This window comes from Physeter macrocephalus, chromosome 15 (assembly GCF_002837175.3).
Source record: "Physeter macrocephalus isolate SW-GA chromosome 15, ASM283717v5, whole genome shotgun sequence".
Lineage (NCBI taxonomy): Eukaryota > Metazoa > Chordata > Mammalia > Artiodactyla > Physeteridae > Physeter > Physeter macrocephalus.
The window spans coordinates 15,657,603-15,683,910 of record NC_041228.1 but is presented as its reverse complement, the minus strand read 5'-3'; the positions used below and the strand labels follow the sequence as shown (position 1 = coordinate 15,683,910).

At 36.9% G+C, this 26,308-nt stretch overlaps 1 protein-coding gene and 1 long non-coding RNA gene across 3 annotated transcripts in view; one reads left to right on the top strand and one right to left on the bottom strand.

Moving 5' to 3' along the window:
* TBC1D31 (TBC1 domain family member 31) overlaps nt 1-26,308 on the top strand; it is a 60,837-nt gene that overhangs the window by 31,163 nt on the left and 3,366 nt on the right. For both annotated transcript variants that reach the window (XM_024129407.3, XM_024129410.3), the window contains 12 exons: nt 2,473-2,552; nt 2,631-2,777; nt 3,118-3,251; nt 7,425-7,558; nt 7,872-8,051; nt 9,029-9,261; nt 9,522-9,674; nt 10,696-10,831; nt 15,197-15,289; nt 17,872-18,012; nt 19,092-19,286; nt 20,299-20,422. In XM_024129407.3, coding sequence (XP_023985175.1) covers nt 2,473-2,552; nt 2,631-2,777; nt 3,118-3,251; nt 7,425-7,558; nt 7,872-8,051; nt 9,029-9,261; nt 9,522-9,674; nt 10,696-10,831; nt 15,197-15,289; nt 17,872-18,012; nt 19,092-19,286; nt 20,299-20,422 — 1,750 coding nt within the window. The remainder of the gene's footprint in view (nt 1-2,472; nt 2,553-2,630; nt 2,778-3,117; nt 3,252-7,424; nt 7,559-7,871; nt 8,052-9,028; nt 9,262-9,521; nt 9,675-10,695; nt 10,832-15,196; nt 15,290-17,871; nt 18,013-19,091; nt 19,287-20,298; nt 20,423-26,308) is intronic.
* LOC102996731 (uncharacterized) overlaps nt 13,152-26,308 on the bottom strand; it is a 30,258-nt gene continuing 17,101 nt past the window's right edge. The window contains exons 2-3 of the long non-coding RNA XR_449124.4: nt 21,879-22,048; nt 13,152-14,123 (exon numbers count right to left, since the gene is read on the bottom strand). This is a non-coding gene — a long non-coding RNA (uncharacterized lncRNA). The remainder of the gene's footprint in view (nt 14,124-21,878; nt 22,049-26,308) is intronic.

Here is a 26,308-nt window from a genome sequence, read left to right as displayed (position 1 = left end):
GCCATGGCCGCTGAGCCTGCGCGTCCGGAGCCTGTGCTCCGCAGCGGGAGAGGCCACAAGAGTGAGAGGCCCGCATACCACAAAAAAAAAAAAAAAAAAAAAAGTACAATATCATATTAATAATTTTATGCTAATTATATGTTGAAATGATAATCTTTTTATTACATTGGGTTAAATAAATGTATTAAATTTGATTTTTACCTGCTGCTTTTGACTTTTTTAACATGAAACTTAAATTTTATATATATATATATATATATATATATATATATATTTTTTTTTTTTTTTTTTTTTTTTTTTTTTTTCTTTTTTTTGCCGTACGCAGGCCTCTCACTGTTGTGGCCTCTCCCGTTGCGGAGCACAGGCTCCGGACGCGCAGGCTCAGCGGCCATGGCTCACGGGCCCAGCCGCTCCGCGGCATGTGGGATCCTCCCGGACAGGGGCACGAACCCGTGTCCCCTGCATCGGCAGGCGGACTCTATACCACTGCGCCACCAGGGAAGCCCCAAAACTTTTTATTGACAGTTAATCAATCATATGCATAAAGATGCACAGCTCAGTAAATTTTTACAGACTGAATACACCCGTGTTATCAGCGCCCAGATCAACAAATGGACCATTCCCAGCACCCTAGAAGCCCCTCTGCCACTTCCTTCCAGACACTTCCCCCTTTTACCCCAAGCATAACTACTCTCCTCCCTTTTAACACTGTAGATTAGTTCTGCCTTTTCTGTTAACGTTCATTGGATCATTCAGTTGGTACTCTTTTGTTTCTGGCTTCTTTCATTTAACTGTATGTTGGAGAGATCCATGTGGTTGGAAACCATTCACTCACAGCTGTGTAGAATTCCGTTGAGTGAATAAACCATGCTTTATCCATTCTGCTATTGGTAGGCATTTGGGTAGTTTTCTAGTTTTTTTTGCTGTTAGAAACGGTGCTGCTCTGAACATTCTAAGGCATCTTTGATGAGCATAGGACATGTTTCTGTTGGGTATAAACCTAGGAATGGAATTACTGGCATAAGGGTTGTGCATATGTTCAGCTTTAGTAAATACTGTCAAATAGTTTCCCAGGTGGTTGATTTAAACGATCCATATTCCCACCAAGAGGTATTTGAGGGTTCCAGTCGCTTCATATTCTTACCAACTGTTGGCATTTTTCACATTAATTTGAACAACCTCTTTTCTTCTATAAGCAGTTTTAAAATGTGAAACTTCCCTCTAAAGACGAATGTGTAAAGTGTTGTCTACCAGGGAAGTTCATTAGAATCTCAGTGCCTAGGGATTTTACTGGAGGCTGGTTATAGGCACCCTTTCAAAATTCCAGACTCCACAAGGAAAGCAGGTGCTCAGCATAAACCACAGTGTACAGTTTAGGCACAGTGAGCCGCTCCTGTTCGTTCTGGAGAGAGTGGGAACTTCCTCGAAATCCAGATGAAGTAGGAACCTCATCAGCTCATGGTGAAGACAAAAGCAGATGAAACTCAGGCCAGTCCACCTGGGCATTCTGACCTTTGTTTAAAGAGGCTTCAGTGGCAGCGGGTGTCTTGGTGACGGCAGCAGTGAACGTGTCTCTTTTATGGATCGCATTGCTCCAGTCTGGGCCGGTTGCCTTTAATGTCTGGTACATGGCCCTCAAACGGGGATCTTCATTCACCTTCATCTTGGGCTGTCCCTCACCTCCCTCTTACACTTTGATTACCTGTTTCTTATGTGGTGAAAAGAGCACTGAACTAAGTCAGAAAATGTGGCTTTGAGTCTTGAGCCAAGACTCAACAGATTTGTGATCTTGAGCAAGTTGCTGAACTTCTCTGACCTTCCCATTTTCTCAAAGAAAGGAAGACAAAACGTCTCATCTGTTTCATATAGTTGTTAGGCTTAAACGAGATAATCTATGAAAATGGCTTTATGACCCTAAAATCTATAAAATGTTTTTCCATTAAGATAAAAATTGACTTAAAAGTTAAAAATGCAAAAAAATAAAAGAGATGGAAGGAGCAAGAGAGGAAGAAAATATCCAAATGCATTGCTCTTGCTACAGGGATTGACAAATGACAGCCCATGGGCCCAATCTGGCTACTCAAGCTAAGGATGATTTTTATATTTTTAAATGATTGCATTTTAAATGGTTATATAAGTACCTGCATAATATGCTTGATTCTGCCTCTTGACCCACAAAGCCTAAAATATTTACTCTCTGACCTTTGACAGCAAAAGTTTGTCAAACCCTATTACAGGGTAAAAAAATATGTCATAAACTTTATCTGCTGTGTATATGCATACTCAAGAGAGAGAAAGATGTGTGTGTGTGTGTGTGTGTGTGTGTGTGTGTATATGTATGTGAAGAGTCCCATGATATAAAATATTTTTTACTGTGTATTGTGTTCACAAGTTGGAAAGCCACTGTGGACTAGATTACCTTTTCATTTTTAAGATTATGTCACTTATTGATACTATTTTTTTTCTTTACAGAATGAGTTTTCAGATGGATTAAACAAAAAGCGTTTACAAATCTTATTAAAAGGCTATGGTGAATATCCAACGAAATACAGGTAAAATTTAAATTCTTGCATGTTAAATCAATCTTATTCCCCTAATTTTTCTTGGTTAAAATTATGTTTTAATTTCAGAATGTTCATTTGGCGCTCTCTGCTACAGCTGCCTGAAAATCATACTGCATTTAGTAACCTTATAGATAAAGGTACTCATGTGGCATTTCTCAACCTTCAGAGGAAATACCCCATCAAAAGTAGGAAACTGCTCAGAGTATTACAGAGGTATGTATGTTCAGTATTTTGCAGCAATGTGTATCTCCCCCAAGATATTTATTAATTACAAATGGGAAAATAGTGATTTCATAGTAGAGAAACTTAGCAGACACCTCCTTAACCAAGTAATCAAATTTAAAATCACCAGTAATAAATCCTATCAATGTGTCGCACATCACTTTTGTGGTATTCTTGCCAAAAACTTACAACCTCAGTCTAATCATGGGAAAATAGACACACCCAAATTTCACCAAATTTACCTTCTGTATCATTTTTCATCATGTGAATGTATTATTTATTCAAATAAATTTTAACAAGCTTCTCTGGTCTTTCCTTATTTTATTCACAGAACCCTCTCCGCATTAGCTCACTGGTCCGCCATCTTTAGTGACACACCGTATCTTCCACTTCTGGCATTTCCATTTGTAAAATTATTCCAGAACAACCAGCTCATCTGTTTTGAAGTTGTTGCTACTCTTATAAGTAAGTAAATAAGTAAATAATGAAACCAAGAGTAGATACTTTATACATTTTCCTGATACCTTTGCAACATTTAACAATTCTAGTGTCAGACAGCCAGACATAGAGCATAAAATGGAGAGTTTGGACATTTATACATAAATAAACCTTTTTACTTACAATGAAGTTTGGATGGTTGCATTTTAGAAGATACTGTTACAGGCTCGATTTTGTTAGTAAGAAGGAAGCAGATGTTTCACTTGTTGAAAGTCAGTTATTATTCATAAGACTGCAGTAAGTATGTAAAGCATTTAGCACACGATGCCTAATGTGGCAGGTGTTGGCAGTTACCCCGATTCTCATCATCCATAGCTAACATTTAATGAGAACTTCCTGTGTACCAGGTACCATTCTAAGTGTTTTGCCTTTATTAACTCATTTAACCTTACAGCAATCCTGTGAGGTAGGTGTCATATATTATTATTCCCTTTTTATAGTTGAGGAAACTGAGACACAGAGAGCTTAAGTTCCATGATTAGGTTAATGACAGGATAAGGATTTGAACCCAGGCACTCAGAACCTATAGCTGTACTCCCATTGTGTTACTGCTTCATCATTATCATCTACACTAAAAAGTGAGTCATTTTTTTTCATATTAGTAAAATCAGCTAAATGGTTAATAAACTGGATCCAAATTAAACCAACACTGGTTTAACAAAAATAACCATTTTTGTATGTATTTTTCTTGTACAAAGGAGATAAGCACTTAACTATAACGATAAAATTCTGAAAAGTAGAAATAAAAAGATCCCCGCATACATATTGTGAATATTTTAGTTTACTTCTCTTTACAGATTTTCTTTCATTTTATTATGCTGTATTTGCTTTAGTAAGTTTTTAACCAATCATTGGGGAAAATATACAAAAGAAAAGAAAATTCATGAATATTCCTCTTCCTCAGAAACAATCTTGATAACATATTAATGAATTTCTTTAAAAAGCATTTCCCTAAATCATTAAATATCTTAAAAAATATAATTTATTGCCTATATAATATTTCATCTTATAGTTATATCATAATGTATCCCCCAACTGTTAGACTTTTAGGGTTTTTTATTTTTATAATTATACTACTTTTATTTCATATGATATATACATTTCTCTTATTTGTATACACTTTGTAAACATTTTATTGTTTATTGTAATATTCTATAATGTACATGGTCTAGTGTAATGTTTTATTGTTGGACATTTAGGTTGTTCCTAATTTTTATGTATTAAAAGTAACAAGGTTGTGACTAGCTTCACATTCATAAATTTATAATAATTTCTTTTGGTTAGAGTCCCAGAATTGGTATCATTAGGTCATAAAATATGAATATTCTAATTGATTCCACTAAAGGGTTGTACTAGTTTACCCTGTCAATAACACTAAGAGTTTTAAAAGGAAAAGAAACAAGAACAAAAGATGAACAATCCAATTTAAAAATGGGCAAGGCCTTGAATGGATGTTTCTCCAAAGAAGATGTACAGATGAGCTACTGAGCCCATGATAAGATGCTCAGGGTCATTAGTCATTAGGGAAATGCAGATCAAAACCACAGTGAGACACCACTTCATACCTACTAGGATGGCTGTAATTTAAAAGAAAATAAGTGTTGGCAAGGATGTGGAAAAATTGTAACCTTTGTACATTGCTGATAGAAATGTAAAATGGTGCAGTCACTGTGGAAAACAGTTTGGTGGTTCCTCAAAAAGTTAAATATAGAATTACCATATAACCCCACAGTTGTACTCCTAGCGATATCCCCCCAAAAATTGAAAACAGAGACTCAGATAGATACTTGTATACAAATATGTTTGTGGAGCATTATTCCCAATAGCCAAAAGGTGGAAACAACCCAAATATCCATTAACAGATGAATGGAGAAACCATGTCTGTATATATACAGTGGAATATTATTCAGCCATAAAAAGCAATGACATTCTGACGCCTGCTACAACATGGATGAACCTTGGAAACATGTTTAGTGAAAAAAGCTAGACACAGAAGGACAGATTTATGTGAAATTTCTCAAATAGGCACAGAAAGTAGATTAGAGGTTACCAGGGCTGGGGAAGTAGAAATGGGAAGTTAATGCTGAATAGGTACAGAGTTTCTGTTTGGGAAAGGATTTTGGAAATAGTGATGGTTGCACAACATTGTGAATGGAATTAATGTCACTGAATGGTACACTTAAAAATGGTTAAAATGGCAAAGTGTATTTTACCACAAGAAAAATAAAGCAGATTATATCTAATTTAGAGTAGGTATGCACAACTATATCTTTTACTTACAGTAAAATCTTGTTACATAGCTACATATGATTATATACTAAGGAAATTGATTTTTCTCTTCTGAAACTGAAATCTAAATCTAAAAGATCCACGACAGTCAGCATGAATAGCTATGGATTTTCATCAAGGGTCTCAAACTAGTTTTATTCAATAAACTGAGCTTCAACTAAATTTAGCCCTGCTTTGGGATAAGCCGTTGTTTTGGCTTTCAGGTTACAGTCTAGTTGGGGCCAAGAAGAAATTGTGAAGGAATATAGTTACTTCTATGTATACTTTGGAATACGTTTATAAAAGTCATTTTGGGGCTTCCCTGGTGGCGCAGTGGTTGAGGGTCCGCCTGCCGATGCAGGGGACACGGGTTCGTGTCCCAGTCCGGGAAGATCCCACATGGCGTGGAGCGGCTGGGCCCGTGAGCCACGGCCGCTGAGCCTGCGCGTCTGGATCCTTTGCTCCGCAACGGGAGAGGCCCCAGCAGTGAGAGGCCCGCGTACCGCAAAAACAAAAACTATAAAAGTCATTTTTAAGCACTCTTTAGAGTCCCTCTTATAACCAGGAGGAAGTTCTGCAGGTTGAGCGAAGGGCCTCCACACGCTGATCATTTCTCTTTATTCTGCTCTCAGACAATGTCTCTAGGTCCTCTACCCATACTTCTGTGTGGTGACACCTAGCAGAATACAAGAGGAGACGTTTACTGTATAAAACAGGATTTCCCTCTTGCTTAACTGAAAACAGTTGTTCTGTTGATGAAGATTAAATATAAGAGGGCTTTGTGTATGTGTGTGGTGTTTTAAAATTCCCCAAACTAGCAGTGTCTGGGACATCATAGGTACTTACTTAGGAGAGGTTGGATTTTTCTGTCGTTAACTTATTAAGAGCAGCAGTTAAAGAAGCTGAAATGTTTCTTTTAAAGCTCAGTTTTTGCAAGATTTTATTTATGACTTAATTATTAACTCAAATCTAAATAACTAATAAATGAAATAATGGAGTAAACCATATGTAATCCAATATTCTGATCAGACCATTTGCTAATTTGAGAAAGATCTTATCGTCAAAACATGAAACCCCAGCTCAGTATTTAAGATAAAAAATTTGAATTTAATAATTACGGAAAGTTGTGGTGGTTAGACATAGGTTCATTGAGCAATGAAACTGATCATCTTCCTAGGGTTTTTGGAAAAGAATGTTTTGGGGGTTGTGCTGGTTACTAGGTGAGAGTGAGTTAAAGTCAGCCTTAGAAGCCTCTTCAGTGGAATGGATTCTGCTTTCTATTGACTGACTTTGAGGACACCGCTGCAGCTGTCACTGATTGGTTTTCAAAGTCAAGTTTACTGAAACAAGTTGTCATTGATCAGTTAGATTTAAAACCAGTCCTGGTGACCGCCTGTTACCATAGCTATAGAACACTCTTTTCCTAGAAATGGGACGCTTTAATTAGGTATGAATTTTAGTAGATTTGAAGAGATTGCCGTTTAACATTGATCACATTTTATCGAAGACTTAAATAGGGACCTTTTTTAGGAGGGTTATTTTGTTAACCTGGAGAAATCTAAATACATGCAGCACACAAGCCAGCAGGAAACAGAGCCTTATAGCTACCATCAGGAATACTTTGGGAAGGTTTGTTTTTTTCAGTTGACACTTTCTCATTGACTGCTCTGAAGAAACGGGAATATTCTATAAACCTAAAATACTGCGGTAACATGATGGAGTTTTAAAATCTATTGTTCTGGAATTTAAAGAGTTATGTTTTCCTTATTAATGGGCATGTTGAGGATGTAAAGAGTGGATACATTTAAGAACTGCAAAGCTCTTTGATGATACAGAAAGGTAAAGGTAAATTTTCAATTTTTTTCTTCATAGTCAATTGGTGTCAACACTGGTTTGAATATTTTCCTAATCCTCCTATCAATATTCTTAGTATGATAGAAAATGTTTTGGCATTTCATGACAAGGAACTCCTGCAACACTTCATAAATCATGATATAACTTCCCAGGTAAGAAATGTAAGGTTTTTAGAATAACAACTTATTTTGGAAGCTAACATTGGTTCTGGTATAAATAAGACAGTATTTTCTTGAAAGAATATAATAAACATACTACTGTTATACTTTTAATAGTATTCCATTTTTTTTCTTCATTAAACGGCTTTCCTGAAAGTCTGTAAAGAAGAGCCCAAATTAGAGTAGTTCTTTTCATAATTATGTTCTTAATATAATGATTTTAGTATCTAAACCAAACGAGCGTATTAGCAATGGCTGTTATGACTTTTCCCTCAAGAGCTAATACATTTTTTCTTATTTATTTTAGCTGTATGCATGGCCTCTTCTTGAAACTGTGTTCTCGGAAGTACTGACAAGAGAGGAGTGGCTAAAATTATTCGATAATGTCTTTTCCAGCCATCCTTCATTCCTCCTGCTGACTGTTGTGGCCTACAACATATGTTCTAGAGCTCCTTTGCTCAACTGTAATCTTAAAGATGATTTTGAGGTACGTATCCTTGTTCTCTAGTAGTGGTCCTCAAATTTCATTTATTTCAATTAAAAATCCACTTATTTATTGAGTACCTACTGTATGTCAGGTAGTGGTGCCAGGTGGTAAGAATATAGCGGAGAATAAGTTATACCACTGCATCCTGGCCCTTACATAGCTGTAGTCAGTCATAGCTTGACTGCTAGTCCTAAAATCGTAGCTTCGGAGAATCATGATAATATTGGAGTTTTGTGCTTTTTGCCTATTTAAAGGATGTTTAACAATTGGGTCGTTGTTTATTCTGTGCATGATCTTATCAGTGACCCAACTGGTCGGTGATAATCTGGATGCTTATTACACATGCAGAATGGTAACTGTGAGAATTTTGAGGACAGTGGCTGAAAGAAAGCATTAGAGGTAGTTTTTAAAGGGAGAGGTTCTTTTGGTAACAGGATGAATTAAGTTGGTTTTGTTTGTTACTTAATTTGTGGTTCCTATCAAATTAAACTTTTACTTCATGATCACAAGATGCGTACATATATGTATGTATGTGTGTATATCTATTAGAATTTGGATCTGCCAGCAGAACAAGATAATGTGGAAACATGTCAGATATTTTTTTTAAATCAAGGTTATTTTCAAAGGCTAATTTAGTTTTGAATTTACTTATTTTGGATTTTGAAGAAAAAAAATTCCAGTAGAAGAATTTATTTCGTTGTTGAAGCAGTCTTCTATTATAAAGGAAGCCTTCATTTTGAGTTAAAATTTTAAAAGTTTTATGTCAAAATTTCATTATATGGTTGTATAAATTTATTTTTTTAAATATGAAACTGGATCTTCATTTTAAAACTTGGGTTACGAAACGCTTCAGTGAATTTGCAAAAAAAAGAATCCTCTTAAAGATAAATTCACATTTACATGTTTAAACTCATTTTAGTTCTACCTTAATTGCTTTACTAGGTAAATCTCAATTTAAACACGAAGTTTTCTTACAGTATTTTTTTCACCATCGGAATAACCTGGATATAAGTGCTGTAATTAGAGAAGTTTATCGTCTCATGGATACCACGCCCACTGATATTCATCCAGACAGCATGCTTGATGTTTTTGTGGCACTGACAAAAGGGCAATACCCAGTATTTAATCAATATCCAAAGTTTATTGTGGACTATCAGACACAGGAACGAGAAAGAATAAGGAATGATGAATTGGATTACTTAAGAGAGAGGTAATCATGGAATGGTTGTTCTTTGATAAAAACAAAATCTATTATAAACAAAATTTTTATGAAAAAGACATGTAAATTATTAAGTTGTATAAAATCAGAGTTTGAAGGATGGAAATATCTTTAAAGGTATTCTTGCATATGGAAGTAAAACAGTTACATATTAATCAGGTATACATTTTGTGTTTTGGTCGTTCTTGGACTTAAATTACTCAGTTTTCTTATTTGCGTTTTGTTATAATAATAAATATTATCTACTCTAGGCAGGCAGTTGAAGACACGCAAGCTGAAGTAGACCGGCAGAGAGTTGAAGATGAAGCTTGGTACCAAACACAGGTACTGCTTCGTGAAGCTGAAGAAACAAGGAGAGAAATGCTCTTACAAGAGGAGGAGATGATGATACAGCAAAGACAAAAGTATGTTTAACACTTTGAAAAAAGCTGGACATCTGAGTTATTTTAATAATTTTTATTTCTTATTATGAAATTATATATAATTATATACAGTTTCACTTTATATAGTATTACCCAGCTCTGCTATTTCCATTAAGCAAATGTTTAAGCTAATAAAAAGAAATTATAATACATTTTTCCAAAAATTGGCATATAGTAAAATGTAATTCTAAATAAAGCTATACTGAGTATAATGTAACTTGCTCTGATTATTCAGAAGTAATACAAGATCTAAGGTACCTTTTACAGTGGGCAGAAATGCCTTGCAACACAATGCTGGGTAAATCATCTTCAGTGGAGTATAATTTTTTAAATTGTGTTTTAAACATATCTGTGTGACCTGAAAATGAAACATAAAATGATTGTCTCATTGTACATTTCATACTTTGGAGGACAGGGAAAGAAGTATTAAATGCTTATTCAATAATACGTTAATAAGGCAGAATGTTTAAATTAGTTAAGATTATGGGATAAGCATTGAGATTAAGGCTAATTGTTGGGAAGATCACTTCTGTAAGTGTTTGTTGATTCTTATTTTTGGATAGGACTTTATGAAACAGATTTCTGGTGTGAGTTAAAAGAAAAATTACTGAACTGAGCCATTAGCCTTCTAAAATTCTAAAAGAATAAGCATACATAATCTTTGGTAACATCGGAGTATTTGGGGGCCTTTTCTCAGATAAAGGATATTAATTGTATTGAGGTGATCTGAGTAGTAGACCTGTTAAAGAGAATTTTTGAGTATGAAGAAATAGCCAATTGCATGTGGACTTGTCATTTTCATGAATGCAGGCTTGTTTTGTAATTGAGCATTTTCATGTATATATTATAAAAACCCATGTTATCATGGCACCAGTTGAATTGGGAAAGCGGACCAAAATAGGTGGCAGGCCTTTCATTGTTGTGAAACATAGTATTTTTCCATTTAAATATATATATTGGGAAATGATTTTATTTATTCCTCTTGATGTATTTTGTGTTCAAGACTAGCTGCTGTGAAAAGAGAGTTGAAAGTAAAGGAAGTGCACTTACAAGATGCTGCAGGAAGGCGTCTTCTGCAGCTTCAGCAAGATCAGTGTGAAATGGAGCTAAGAAGACTGGATGATGAAATTGAGAGAAAGGTTTATTATTCTTAGTTCTCATACATTATCTCCATTAACTCTCATTTAAATGTAACAAACACCTTCAAGTTAAATATTATTCCTAAAGTTCACAAGGGATACTAAATAGCCCCTTTAGTTTTATGTAATTCTGCCCCGCCGCCAGCTATTCTTATTCTCTTTTATATTTCATTAATGGTTAAATGTTTTAGAAATGCCAGGAAAATGAGTCAAGTTGACGAGTGACCTTGATGACTGTTTCTTTTAGAGAAGTATCAATTAACCATGAAGTTAATTGTGAAGTAAGGGAAATGCTCCTTTTTAATATAAAAATTTACACATCGCCAGTCTAAAAAGATTTCCATTATAAAATATATGGAGTTAAAATGGACCTTCTCCACTCTTCTCTCATTTCATCCCCAGAGATAAATTATTTTAAAATGGTTATATATCTTTCTCTTTTTTATGGTTGCATAGTATTCCATTATATGGACATGTCATAGTTTACTTAACTAATCCTTTGCTGTTTGACATTTAGGTTGTTTGCAGTATTCTGCTGTACGAAACACTGCTAGATTGTGCATTCTCGGTACAAATCTTTGAGTAGTTGCACACATATTTTTGTTGAATAAAGTCCAAGGTATGCCAGATTGTCCTCCAAAAATGAATCCATTTAGGTATTTTAAGAATATAAGAGTACCGATACCCTGGTCAATTTGGAGTGCATCAGTCTTAATATTTGCCAGTCTGATAGGTGATAGGTGAAAAATGGTTTTGTTTTTGGGGGGTTTTTTGCTAGTGATGGTAACTAACTGTCTCTTCATTTATTTATCTTCATTTGTAGAGCTAAAAATTGCATATCTAAATCGTTTCTCCATTTTTCTACCAAGTTACTATTTTTCTTACCAATTTACACAGGCTCTTTTATCATTTGGGGCAGCAGTGTCCAATGGAAATATGATGTGAGCCACATGGGTAATTTTAAGTTTTCTAATGGCCACATTAAAAAGTAAGAAGAAACAGGTGAAATTAATTTTAATAATATTTAACTCAGTATATTTGAAATTATCTTTGCAGTATGTAATTAGTATACATTGTCATTGAGATGTTTTACCTTTTGTTTGTACTAAGTCTTTGAAATCTAGTCGTCAGTTTATACTTGTAGCACACCTCAATTAGGACTAATCACATTTTAAGTGACTCAACAGTTACATGTGGCTATAGTGCTTGCCTCACAGCATAGGGTCAGGGCATTAATCCTTTTGTCTGTTGAGAATGTTTTGCTCGGTCTGTGTTTCTTGACTCTAAGAATGTTTGCAGAGTCTTTTTTTCATCATGTAAAATATTTTAATTTTTGGATAACCAACTTCATTAGTTTTTTATGACTTCTAGGTTTTCTGTCATGTTTATTAACCTTCCCATTTAAGGTTATATTACCACTTATGCCTATTTTCTTCTAGTTCTGTAGTTTTCTGTTGTTTTTTTAATCTTTGATTATCTTTTTATTTATTTATTTATTTATGGCTGCGCTGGGTCTTTGTGGCTGTGCTCAGGCTTTCTCTAGTTGTGGTGAGCGGGGGCTACTCTTCATTGCGGTTCGCAGGCTTCTCATTGCGGTGGCTTCTCTTGTGGAGCATGGGCTCTAGGCGCACAGACTTCAGTAGTTGTGGCATGCGAGCTCAGTAGTTGTGGCTCACGGGCTCTAGAGTGTGGGCTCAGTAGTTGCGGCTCACAGGCTTAGTTGCTCCGCGGCATGTGGGATCTTCCCGGACCAGGGCTCGAACCCACGTCCCCTGCATTGGCAGGCGGATTCTTAACCACTGCGCCACAGGGAAGTCCATAAGAGTCAGCAGATTATCGTGTGCCAGCAAATCTGACCCACCACCTGTTTTGTAAGGCTCGTGAGTTAACAATGGTTTTATTAACATTTTCAGTGGTTAAAAAAAAATCGGAATCAAAGAATAATAATGCATGACATGAAAATTATATTAAATTTTAAAAAACATATGAAATTCGAATTTCAGTGACCATAAATATAGTTTTATTGGAAAACGATCACACTTATTTGTTCACATATTTCTTTGGCTGCTTTCGCACTACAACGACAGAGGTGAATAGCTGACACAAACTATGTCCCACAAAGCCTAAATAAAGTATTTAACTCTGAGACCCTTTACAGGAAAAGTTTGCCAGCCCCTGATGTGTCTGAAAATTGAATGTAAGGAATGAGTTAGGAACCAAGCTTACTTCTTTCCAAAGGCAAGTCAATTTTCCCAGCAGCATTTGTTGAATATTAGCAAAGTCATTTTGCCAGCTGATGGTTATTAAATGTTCAGACCCTTTACAGGAAAAGTTTGCCAGCCCCTGATGTGTCTGAATGTAAGGAATGAGTTAGGAACCAAGCTTACTTCTTTCCAAAGGCAAGTCAATTTTCCCAGCAGCATTTGTTGAATATTAGCAAAGTCATTTTGCCAGCTGATGGTTATTAAATGTTCAGTTCCTTTATAAACTTGATCTCCTCCTTTGCTGTCTATTCCTAAGCCAGTACCACACTGAATAACACCTGTGTAATGTTTTACTAATTAATAGGCCTAATTACCACAATTAGTGTGCCTTTTAAAGAGTTTTCGTCAGTATTCTCAAATGTTTATTATTTCAAATAGACTGAAAATTTTATCTCTTTCTCTCTCTCTGAATCCCCCCATCCTATTGGAATTTTTATTAGGATTGCATTGAATTTGTAAACTAATTAAGGAGTTTCAAACTTGCTTTTGATAAAGTAGTAAATATTTAAATTTTTCTTAAGATTTTCATTCATCTATATTAATAATCTATTATCTCTTTTTATAGCATGAGATAATACTTTGTTTTGTTTCAAGCCAATTAATTTTAAATTGGTTTTTAAAATCCATGATTTCTTTTAACTATCTCATCTAGTAAATGAGGTTGATAATTCAGTATTCTAGAAAATCTGTGTTTATCTCCAAAAGTAATACAGGCTTAGAACTCTGATCTCTTTATTCCAAACCCCTTTGAGATAGTGGAAGGCAGTTTTTTGGTGAAAGAATCCTGTCAAGTCCTTTCAGTGGCACGATCTGGCCTCTGCCTCCCATTCCAGCCTCCTGCCCTTCCATTTCCCTGGTCTGATAGTGAGCTCTGACCCTGCTAAATAGCAGAAGCTTCTCTACTCACCGTTCAGGCGCCAGCAGGAAAGGCTGCTTGAGTCCAAAGTGACACGTACAAGTGACACAGACATCTGTTAGTAGCAAGCAAAGTTGATCTGTTTTGCTCTGGTACATAGCTGTTTGTATCTCTGAAAATTCATGAGCAAAAGAGCTTCTGTAATTGAAATTCCTAAAAAGCATTATTTGCTATGCCAAACGTCTTCTCCACCTCTTAGCATTATAACTACTCTTGCTTCATCAACTCAAGTATCCCCACCTTTGAGCTAACTGCTTTCTCAGGAACCTCTTTAAGTTGAACTGGTTTTCAGTCCGTGGTTTTTTTACTCCTTGGATGCATGTCCTTGCACATCCCACTATACTCTCATTTTTACTGTTTGTTTCTCTGATTATATGTATTTGATAGTTTGTCTACAATATCTAACACTTTGCCTTATGCGTGTAAGTAGTAATGCAATCATTAACCGTTTACTGGTTGGATGAAATGATTAGGTTAGATGCCTCATGGGTTATAGTTTGTTTTGTTTTGTTCTGAAACACATATCATGTTTTTCTCACTCCTAAAGAATGAGCATTTTAGGCAGCCAAGTATTTAAGACAGCTTCCAGGAGTCTCTATCTAAAGAGTTCCTGATCCAGATCCTCTAGTGTATAGGACTGAAAAGCTCCCAAGTAATCAAATTTTGAGAAACGTGAACTTTAAATTGGCTAAGTCCAAGCAGGGCACATACAGGTTGAACAGTCCACAGTAAATTTTAACTTGAAATTACTAGTTGCCAAACCGAATTTAGAAAAGTATAGATGTTTAATCAAAAAGAACATTAAATAAATGTTATATCGAGTAAGATTAAACATTTTATATTTTTATCCACTGTGAATTTAAATTGCTCAAGTTTTTCTAACTCATAATATGGCTAATGTAATATGGAAAGAGCTGCCATCTGTTCTCCCAGTCTGGGCAGATGAGCATATGGTAATTGTGTTTTCTTTTTTAGAAAATTATGCTTAACTTTAACTCAGACATTATTTCTAGATTCCACAGTGAATGTTAATAGATTGGCAATTACTCTGGTTTCAAAAACCCAATACCTATTATTTTAAATGCATTTAGCGGGTTGTTCATTTTACAAGATTACTAAATCTATTAAACAAAAAATATTTTTGTAAATTATTTTTGGTATTCACAGTTTGTTATTTGGCCGTAGGTACATATGAGAGATAGAGAAATTGCTGCCACAGCCAAAGACCTAGAAATGAGACATCTGGAACTCGAATCACAAAAAAGACTTTATGAGAAGGTATAAATCAACAATTGCCAATATAAGAAAAGCAGAGTTTGTACGAACTCTTTTTAGACAGTTTATTCAAGGTTTTTTAATGTTCATTTTATTTGTTTTTTTTTTTTCAAGAAGAGTATAGTGTTATCCAGGATTGTAAGGTAGCCAGAATGTCTGAATGCACAGTTTGTTGTAATTCTTTAATTCATGTTTCTCTTAACAACTTAGTCTAGTGTCTGAAGCACCAGATGTAAGCCCCAGATTTTGCCTCAGGATGTTTTACTGACTTACTAAGTTTTCTTATATCTGTGTAATAGTGACTGCAAAATTAACCCAGTACTTCACAAAGATCCTACAAGGTAAGTCAGATAAGAGCTGTAAAGCACTCTAAATTTGAATCTTCTGGAATCAAATCAGCAAGTACCTACTTTAGCACGCATAATTCAGTTTCCAAGACACTGGAAAAGGAAACTTTGTTACTGCTGTAGATATTTTTTGTTGGGGAAAAGCATTATGTTACTCATTTATTTAACGTTGAAACCATGTTTTCACTTCCTTCAGTCCTCTTAAAGTCAGACTGAGTTCGAAATTAGCGATAACTACAAATACGTAACAGGTAACATGCATATGATTGTTTGTTGCTCACATTAAATAAGATTTAAAACATAGCATCCATTCATAACTACAACACTTTAAGTTTCTACACTGAACTTTTTCTAAATCTGAGCCCCAGGAATTTACACTAAGTCTCCTATGATTTTGAATTAGAATTCATTCATTTGAACTAAGCTTGAGGTTATTTTTTACTATCTTTTCTGCGGGGGAGGTGGAGTGGTGGCACCGGGGGCATGATTTCAGAATTAACAGAAATTTTGCAAGAAAACACTAAAAATTTCGAAGTGTTTTTCTCTCATTCTCAAATATTAACATTTTGCTAAATTTGCATTATCCTTCTCTTTCTGTCTATACACACACACATTTTTTTTTCCTGAGCTGTTTGAGTAAGTTGCAGACGTGATGCTCTTTTACCCCTGAATACTTCATTGTATATTTTCTACAAGGAATCCTTATTACATAATCACAGTACAGTTACCCAAATCAGCACATTAACATATTATTATCTGTTGTATAAACCGTATTCACATTTTATCAGTTGTCCTAAGAATGTCTTTTATAGCAAAAGAAAATCTAATCCATTTGTTTCAGTTGTCGTGTCTCTTTATTCTCCTTTAAGTTGGAACCATTCCTGAGTCTTATCTTTATATTTTATGACATTTATACTTTTGAAGTATATAGGCCAGATATATTGTAGAATGTTCCTCAATTAGCATTTGTTGTTTACCTGATGACTAATATCAAGCACCTTTTCATATGTTCATTGTCCATTTTTATATCTTCTTTGGAGATCATGTGGTTAATGTCTGTTTAAAGCATGTAGGGCCATACTTTCTTGGCTTTTGTTATATCGTGTAATTTTTTGTTGAAAACTAGCTATTTTAAGTAAGAGGACATTTCTGGAAATCACACTCTTTTCTCTCCCCAGGGTTTCTTGTTGTTTCTTTGCTTAGTGACTTTTCTGAATTATTCTGTAAAGTATTCTTTGTCATGCGTAGCCACTGAAGTCTCTACTCAGGTAGCCTGGTGACTAGACAGAGATTTCTTTAGATCCCTTGAAGCAGTAAAGCCTCTAGTCTTTGCCGAGAGGCACCGTGTGCATCATGCTCGGGCACACTTTCAACACTCAGTCAGTTAGATAGTTTACAACTCTCTTAGATTTCACTTCCTGATTTTGCAAAGCCTCAGTTCACCAGAGCGGAGCGCTTAGGACCTTCTCAGGTCTGAGCATTCACACAGCCCTTGGCATGTGCCCATTTTTACACAGGCACACGGCCTTCTAAAGTCCCAGGAATCTATTGGAGCATTTCAAAGCCCCCCTATAGGTATCTGATTCCCCAGCTTTTCCTACAGAGCTTTTTGATTGGCCCGTTGTTTGCTCTGTGATCCACTGCCTTGGACAGTCACGATGTTCAACAGTTTCCCCTGATTGTTTTCAGCAGACATCCCCAGGGAAAAGGCTATAGGTGAGTTATGAGTCAGGTCGAATAAAAACAGCCTTGAAAGTGGGGTCTTCCAAGTCAGATGATGACAGTTCTCTGGGAATGGGAGTTAGAAGGACCTCAACTCCATTTTGTCCCCTCCATTGGCTGCCAGGCTAATGATTTTCAAAGCTAATGGCAGAGCTTAGGGGTGGCACGGAATAGGAATAGTGCAAGTTTAAAATGCCATAAAGTTTGTCTTTCTTACTAAGATTCAGCCATTTTTATGAATAAATGCTCCCCAGATTGCTGTAAGCCTTCAGTTAATTTCCAGAGTTCTGAAAAAGTTTGTTTTGCCAGTGATCTCAGTGCTTTTATAGATGAGAGAATTTTCAGAGGTCCTTACTCTTATTTCCACTGATGTCACCACTGTTTGCTTTTTACTTTGAAAATTAGATGATTACAGTTTTGGTATTCTGAAAAAGAGCAAAGATGTTTTTGTGTTCCAGCATCATTATTATATGGATTGGTGATTTTTTTTTTTTTTACAAATGATTTCTTTAACAGAATCTCACTAGAAATCAAGAAGCTATTGCAAAAGAAATGAGAGAAGATGCAGACGCCTATAAACGAAAAGTGGATCTTGAAGAACACATGTTTCTGAGGCCGATAGGAACAGATCAGACTCAGAACCAAAAAACTCAGAAGGTAAAAATATGATAAATTTAGTGTATCTATAGAAGGAGGAATTACCATCTGCCATTCTTTTAAAAGAAGGAATTTAATATTGAACTCTGTAAAGTTAATTTGTTTTCTTCAGTTATCACAGTTCCTAGAAACTCACATTATTTTATTTAGAGGTTACTTACTTCACTGACAGCCATATACATGTGTCTTTTATACTCTTTGAGAATTTCAAGACTTGGAAGAAAATACATAGGGAATAACTTTACAAATTTTAGTGCCCTACATTGTTAAGTCTCCAAAAGTATCCCTGAGTGGATTAGTTGCAAAACATCAGGTCTCTGCCTGGTATATAAGCCTGCATTTCCAAAGTGTATTCTGTAGAATATCAATAACTAGTATTAACTAAAATGGGGATGACAAGTATTGAAAATGCTGTCTTAAAGGTAGGTTTTTCCATGCCAGGTTTGAGGCTATGGCACATTGTGAATCTTTAAGAAAATTTCTTAAACTTATTTTATCGAATTTCTTGTGGAGTATCCTTTCAGAAATGCTGGCTTAAATGAATGGAAGTAGAATTTGAGGGCTTCAGGATAGAACTTTGTCTATTATCCCTTTAACGAAATGTTAAATGGGTCTGTGGCAGGGCCTGGCCCTGTTCCAAAAGCCAGGAATAGTGTAAGATTTCCCTACCTTCTGTTCTGTCCCTTGGCTTCCCCCCCCAGAATATCCCCTCCCCGCTTTTTTTTCCTTATAGGCTTTTGTCCAGTCTGTAAAAATAGGTTCTTCTGACTCCTTTTCAAAGGACTGAAACATAGGAATTGTTTAATTCCACCCATCCCTTAGCCTAGAAGTTCTCAACCTTGGCTATACATTAGAACCACTTGAAGAGCTTTCTAGAAGTACCAATATCCAGCCGATAAAGAGATTGATTTAGTTGGTTTGTGGTGGAGCCTGGACATCAGTTTGTTTTAAACACTGAGGTGATTCTAATATGCAACCAGGGTTGTGAACCTCTGTCCTGGACACTTGGATACGTTGAATGGACGTACCATATTTTATGTAGTCTAATCTTGTTTCTGAAATTTATGAATTTTTCTTAGTTAATTGAAGAAAATTTGGCAAAAGCTGAACAAGCACGTCTAAATACTGACTGGCGAATGCAAGCTTTACATAAACAAAGATGCGATGATCTACACCGAAATGAATGTTACCAGGAAGTAGCCAAACTGCTTCGGAAAAACAGAAAGAAAGAAATGGAAGTATTAAATGCAGTGATGGAGGGGGAAGCTAAAAAGGTAAGAATGGTGTTACAAACTTCTTGTTATTAAATCATTTAAATCTTGAAATAGTACATAATCAAATGGCAATAGCATCAAACCACATAATTTGTGTTTGAAAAGATCTTAAAGATGATCTAATTTTAATAGGTAGTGCTCAGAGAAGTCCAATGTTGATGCCACCTAAGAATGACTAAGAGTCTTTCTCAGTTACATTACTGTCTCAACTTCCCAACCTCGTGGATTTGTTCTAGCTGATTGTATAGTATTACTACTTTAATTTTTTTTTGCGGTACGCGGGCCTCTCACTGCTGTGGCCTCTCCCGTTACGGAGCACAGGCTCCGGACGCGCAGGCTCAGCGGCCATGGCTCACGGGCCCAGCCGCTTCACGGCATGTGGGATCTTCCCGGACCGGGGCTCGAACCCGTGTCCCCTGCATCGGCAGGCGGACTCCCAACCACTGCGCCACCAGGGAAGCCCTACCTAATTTTTTATACTAGCAACGTAAAAGACTTTCAACAGTTAGGAATTATATGTAGCTACTAGTAACAAAAACCAAAATAGCAGTAACTACAAGCAAGACAGAAGTATTTTTCTTTTTCACATGAAAAGTCTGGAGGTGGGCAGTCCACGGTTGGTATCCTGGCTCCAAGGTCATCAGAAAAACTGCCCCCTTCAACCTTCCTGCACTGTCTCCTGGAGTATGTCTTTCATTCTCAAGGATACCTTTCCATCCATTAATTTTAAAAACTCAATCCCATAAGGTTTGAGATCTGAAATGCATCGTTATTTCAGTGACAGTTGGGACCCGTATGGCACTCTGAGGAATTGAGTGGTAGGGGCGTCAGAGGTGCCTCTGCCTTCACGTTCTTCAACAGCCTTGAGCCAAGACAGGCACCCAGATTCCCTAATACCAGATAAATCCCACGCGCCTTAGAAATATACAGTAGAGGAAACAAAAGGGGCTGCTTCACTATAGGAACTTGCATTAGCACAGTTTTTGTGTGACTTTTTTTCATTTGTATTTAGTGGGAGGAAGCTGAAGAACAAGACTTTCATTTGAAATCAGAAAAGGAAGCTGCTGCTCTTTCAGATGCCTCTAGAAGGTGGTTCCTAGGGAATGAGATACATGGTCAACATCCATGTCCTAAAGGTGAGCATCGTGAATGCTTCTTTCTCCCTTCATGGTGCTACACCTCCATTCATTTACTGTGGTCTCTTATCATGGATAAATCCTTGAGATGTATTTTGGCACTTTTAGTCAAATTATTGCTCAGCTAAAAGGTAACCACTAGTCACCACTTTTTGGTCAGGAAGAGTGGGATGAGGAGGTGGGGCTGTTTAAAAAAAAAAAAAGCTCCAATTAAGAAAAATTTCTCAACCATCCTGTAGAATTGTTTTATTCCACGGCCCTTGGCATCCCCTTAATGTGCTAGACTATGATTTGTTCCCAAAGTGCTATTTCTAGTTAATTTTAGTAAAAATGTGTGCTTTGCCAATAGCTGGTCCTCAGAACAACAGTTTATTAAAGTAACACAAGGAAACTTATTATAGGATCTAATCAAACATTTCGTTTTGGTGCAAGGCTTACAGTGGCATTCAATGAAAAATCAAAATTTTAATTGAAAATTCTTGGAAATTCCCTGGCAGTCCAGTGGTTAGGACTCAGTGCTTTCACTGCTGTGGCCCGGGTTCAATCCCTGGTTGGGGAACTAAGATCCCACAAGCCCCATGGCACGGCCAAAATAATAATAATAATAATAATAATTTAAAATTCTAAAATAGAGCACAGATACAGGGAACTTCTCTTTTACTATATCTTGTATTGTTTCAGTCGTTTATAAAATGTTTGTATTACTTTTTAAAATAACAGCCTTACTGATATGTAATTCACATGCCATACCATTCACCTATTAAAAATATACAATCAACAGTATTGTATTACCGTATATTAAAAAATATATTCAGAGTTGTGCAGCCATCACCACGATCGATTTTAGAACATTTTCACACCCCCAAATAAACCCCATGTCCATTTGCAGTCATTCCTCATTTCCTGCCACTCCCCCCAGCCCTTGGCAACCACTAATCACCCATTTCTGTAGATGTGCCTATTCAGGAAATTTCATATAAATGGAATCATATGCTACATGGTCCTTTGTGTCTGACTTTTTTCACTAGCATAATGTTTTGAGGTTCAACCATGTTGTAGCATATATCAGTACTTCACTCCTTTTTAATGCAGAATCACTCCTTTTTAATGCAGAATAATATTCCACGTATGAGTATTCCACATTTTATTTATCCACTCATCAGTTGATAGACGTTTGGGTTGTGTCCGCTTTGGGGCTTTTATGACTAATGCTGCTCTGTGCATTACTTTTGTAATTACTTTTGTAGTGCGCACATTGAAAAGCAAAAATAGAGGTTAGATGCTATCATCATTTAATTAGGCTGCTTTTGAAACCCCTCATTACCTCCCACGCTTTTGGGTTTAGGTCCCAAATAGCGCCCGGAGCCCTTGGGGGAAGTCGGGAGCAAAATGTCACAAATTTACAAAGACACAAAGCACTGGAGCTGCCACCTCTCCCTAACCCTGTCACACTTACCCCAACATTAGAAAGAAAAGAAATGTGAGACTTTTGGAGAACCTAAGGATTTAGAAATTGAAAAGGAAAGAAACCGCAAAAAGCTCTCCGCATCCGTAGTCCTCCTACATGTTGGCTCTTCTGCCTCCATGGTGTCTTCCTCCCACGCCACCTACGTTTCTTCAACGTTCCTAAATTTCACCAATGAGAGATAGTTTGGTTAATAATCATTCTTCAAAAGGCAAATGCGTAAGGATTTGATCATTGCCTTCCTCAGGGTGTATAGATTAACTCCGTGTCATTTAATCCTAAAACTGGAGGATAATCAGCTATAATTAGGAAAATGGCATATTGATTGGAAGTGCTCTGCATTGGTTTGTCACTCGGAGCCTAGAAGCCAGGCACCAGGAAGTAGGAAACAGATGAGTGTGCCAGCGACAGATCGTTTATTTAAATTTGTGCCTAGTGTCAATCTTTATTAGCAATGGGGAGGAATTCTCATTGTCTCCCAGAAAATAGAACCTTCTGGACAATGTGAATGACCCTCACTGCCCCTAAAATCCCAGGCCCATAAACTTAAACTGAAGCTGGATAGTGAGTGATGTCTTATAAAATATTAGTCCAGATTTTTAATGGGCAAAGGATTTGAACAGACAGTTCTCCAGAGAAGATATACAATGACCAATACACATATGAAAAGATGTTCAGCTTAAATTAGTCATTAGGGAAATACAAATCAAAACCCCATGAGAAAACATTAAAATTAAAAATATATATACAGTGAGATACAACTTCACGATCAGTAGCATGGATGTAATCCACTACCAAGTGTGGGCAAGGATCAGAGGAATTGGAACAGTGCTGGTGGGAATGTGACATGGTGCAGCCACTTTGAGAAACAGTCTGGCAGTTCGTCAAAAGGTTAAATGTACAGAGACTGTATGACCCAGCAGTTCCACTCCTAGGTATATACCCAAGAGAACTGAGAACATATCCCTACAAAAACTTGTACATCGAATGCTCACAGCATCATTATTCATAATAGCCAAAAAGTAGAAACAACCCAAATATCCATCAAATGAGGAATGGATAAACAAAATAAGGTATATCCATACAATGGAATCTTATTTAGCGATGAAAAGGAATTAACTACTGATTCATGCTACAAAATGGATGAACCTTGAAAACCTTATGCTAAGTTAAAGAAGCTAGACCAAAAGGCCACATGTTATATGATTCTATTCATGAAATGTCCAGAATAGGCGAACATGTAGAGGCAGAAGGGGGTTAGTGGTTTGTGGGTGGGAGGGGGAGGGGAGTGGGCCACTAGTGGGTAAGATGTTTATTTGGGGGATGATGAAAATGTTCTAGAATTAGTGGTGATGATTATTCAACTCTAAGCATACTGAAAACACTGAACTGTACCCTTTAAAGGGGTGAATTCTGTGGTATGTGAATTACCTCAGTGAAACTTGTTTTTTTAATGACATTCGTAAATGCTGGTTGCCAGGTAGGGCCACTGGACCAGGTTTTAAAGTGACTGGGCCTTGAAGAAAGGGAAGAGCTTAGAGCAATTGGAGGACATTTCAGGGAGGGAGGATTTCATGGTGTGGTGCAGGAGCCCAGGCTGGATGTCGGGAACACCGGCTTCTAGTCCCAGCCTCATGGTAAACGAAGACAGAGTTTAAATAATCTTAGCCAGAGTCAATAAGCTGTGTACCTCTGGTTAGTTTATTTACCCACTTGTGTTTCATTTGTGCCTATTAAGAAATGTTTACTGGTCTTCAGTTTCCTCATTTGTAAAATGAGAAGATTATAGACTGGGCGATTTTTACTTTGGTTACAGTTCTAACGTTATATTACACCATTTTCTAACCACTAGTCTGTGGGTCTCTCTGAGGATCTCTCCCAGGAACATGCACATACACGTACACACACACACACACAGCACTTTCCCATAATCGTTTTTGTGGATTCCCCAACCAAACGCCTCCATGAACTCCTTGCATGAGACAGAACTTGTTAAAAGTAATTAATCAGTGGCAGAGACTTGCCTGTCGTGGTGATTCAGGTTAGGCCAGCTGGAGCAGAGAGCTTCTGTACAAGGATGGTTAAAGATACCAATGGAGAAGGTAGGTGATGGGGACCTTCAGTGCCAGGCTGAGCAGTGGGTTTCAGCCTGTTTACCAGCCTGGCTGCAGAGCAGCATGGCCTGCGGAAGACAGAGGACAGGGCTTGCCTCCTGGGCAAGGAACGTAGTTAGGGAAAGGAAGGAAACTTAGTTTGTACCTTTTTGTTCCTTTTGAATTTTGTGAGGTACAGGTAATACCACTTCAGTAAATAAATACTAATTTTAAATAATAATCACTTTGGGGGCTTTAAAATAAATACATTAAATGAAGGGAAAAAGCAAGTTGTAGCGCAAAAAAGTATAGAAAAAAGAACCTTCACTTTTTACTGTACTATTTATATGTTCAAATTTGTTACAGTTAGCCAGTGACTTTTGATAACATTACAAATTTTTTTAAAAATGCATAGTCAGGACCTCACATTCAATTCCCTAGATTTAAAAAAAAAATGGAAAGGGCTTCGCTGGTGGCGCAGTGGTTGAGAATCTGCCTGCCAATGCAGGGGACACGGGTTTGAGCCCTGGTCCGGTAAGATCCCACATGCCGCGGAGCAACTAAGCCCGTGAGCCACAACTACTGAAGCCCGTGTGCCTAGAGCCCGTGCTCCACAACAAGAGAAGCCACCGCAATAAGAAGCCCATGCACTGCAACCAAGAGTAGCCCCCGCTCGCCACAGCTAGAGAATGCCCGCGTGCAGCAACGAAGACCCAATGCAGCCAAAATTAAATAAATAATTTTTTTAAAAAAACTGGAAAGCTAGATTTTTGTTTTAAAGTTTCACGGGTGAATCTGCTCAGCAGTGTTTGAAACGTTGCTATAAGCAAAGGGGGGGAACCATTGGCTGTGTGATATTTACAAGACGGCATTTAATCCATCCTCCCTAACAGCCGTGGGCAGGATGGATTTAGGAGGACAGATGAGAGACAAGGAACTGTGAGATCTCAGATTTGGAAGGATCTGATACGTGAATCATCTCTGCAACATTGCAATAGTGGTTATCCAGCCTGTGCCAGAACACTAATAGAGCTGGTGAGCTCGTTACCTCATTCCATTTTCTGCCAGTATTTTATTTAAAAGTTGCTCCCTCCTTATGTAAAGCTGAACCTGCTTTTCTTTTTGTAAACCCTCTCATTAAAAACTGTTCTCTGGTCAGAATGGCCATCAGAAAAGTCTACAAATAAATGCTGGAGGTGTAGAGAAAAGGGAACCTTCCTACACTGTTGGTGGGAATGTAGATTGGTGCAGCCACTATGGAGAACAGTATGGAGGTTCCTTAAAAAACTAAAAAGAGAATTACCATATGGCCCAGCAATTCCATTTCCTGGGCATATATCCAGAAAAGGCGAAAACTCTAATTCAAAAAAATACATGCACCCTAATGTTCATTACAGCACTATTCACAATAGCCAAGACATGGAAGCAACCTAGATGTCCATCAACTAGTGAATGGATAAAGAAGATGTAATACATATATACAATGGAATACTATTCAGCCTTAAAAAAGAATGAAATAATGCCGTTTGCAATATGGATGGACCTAGAGATAATCATACTAAGTGAAGTAAGCCAGACAGAGAAGGATGAATCATATGATATCACTTATATGTGGAATCTTAAAAAATGATACAAATGAACTTATTTATGAAACAAACAGACTCACAGACATAGAAAACAAACTTGTGGTTACCAAAGGGGAAAAGGGGGGAGAGGGATAAATTAGGAGTATGGGATTAACAGGTACAGGCTACTATATATAAAATAGATAAACAACAGGGACTTACTGTATACCACAGAGAACTATATTCAGTATCTTGTAATAAGCCAGAATACAAAAGAATCTGAAAAAGAATACGTAAGTGAATCACTTTGCCATACACCTGAAACTAACACAACGTTGTAAATCAACTACAATTTAAAAAGAAACAAACTGTTCTCTGGAGCAATGCAGACCACACTTACTGCCATGATGGCCCTTCAAAGATTTTAAGATGCCCCTTATATTCCATTCCTTGACACCAGTTCAAATTAATCATTTGGTAATTAGTCACATTATCTTAATGGCTCATTGAGCTAAAAGGATGAGTTGAAACCATTTGCTGAACACATATGTATGGAATCTAAAAAAAAAAAATGGTTCTGAGAAACCTAGCGGCAGGACAGGAATAAAGATGCAGATGTAGAGAATGGACTTGAGGACACAGGGAGGGGGAAGGGGAAGCTGGGACGAAGTGAGAGAGTGGCATGGACATATATACACTACCAAACGTAAAATAGATAGCTAGTGGGAAGCAGCCGCATAGCACAGGGAGATCAGCTCAGTGC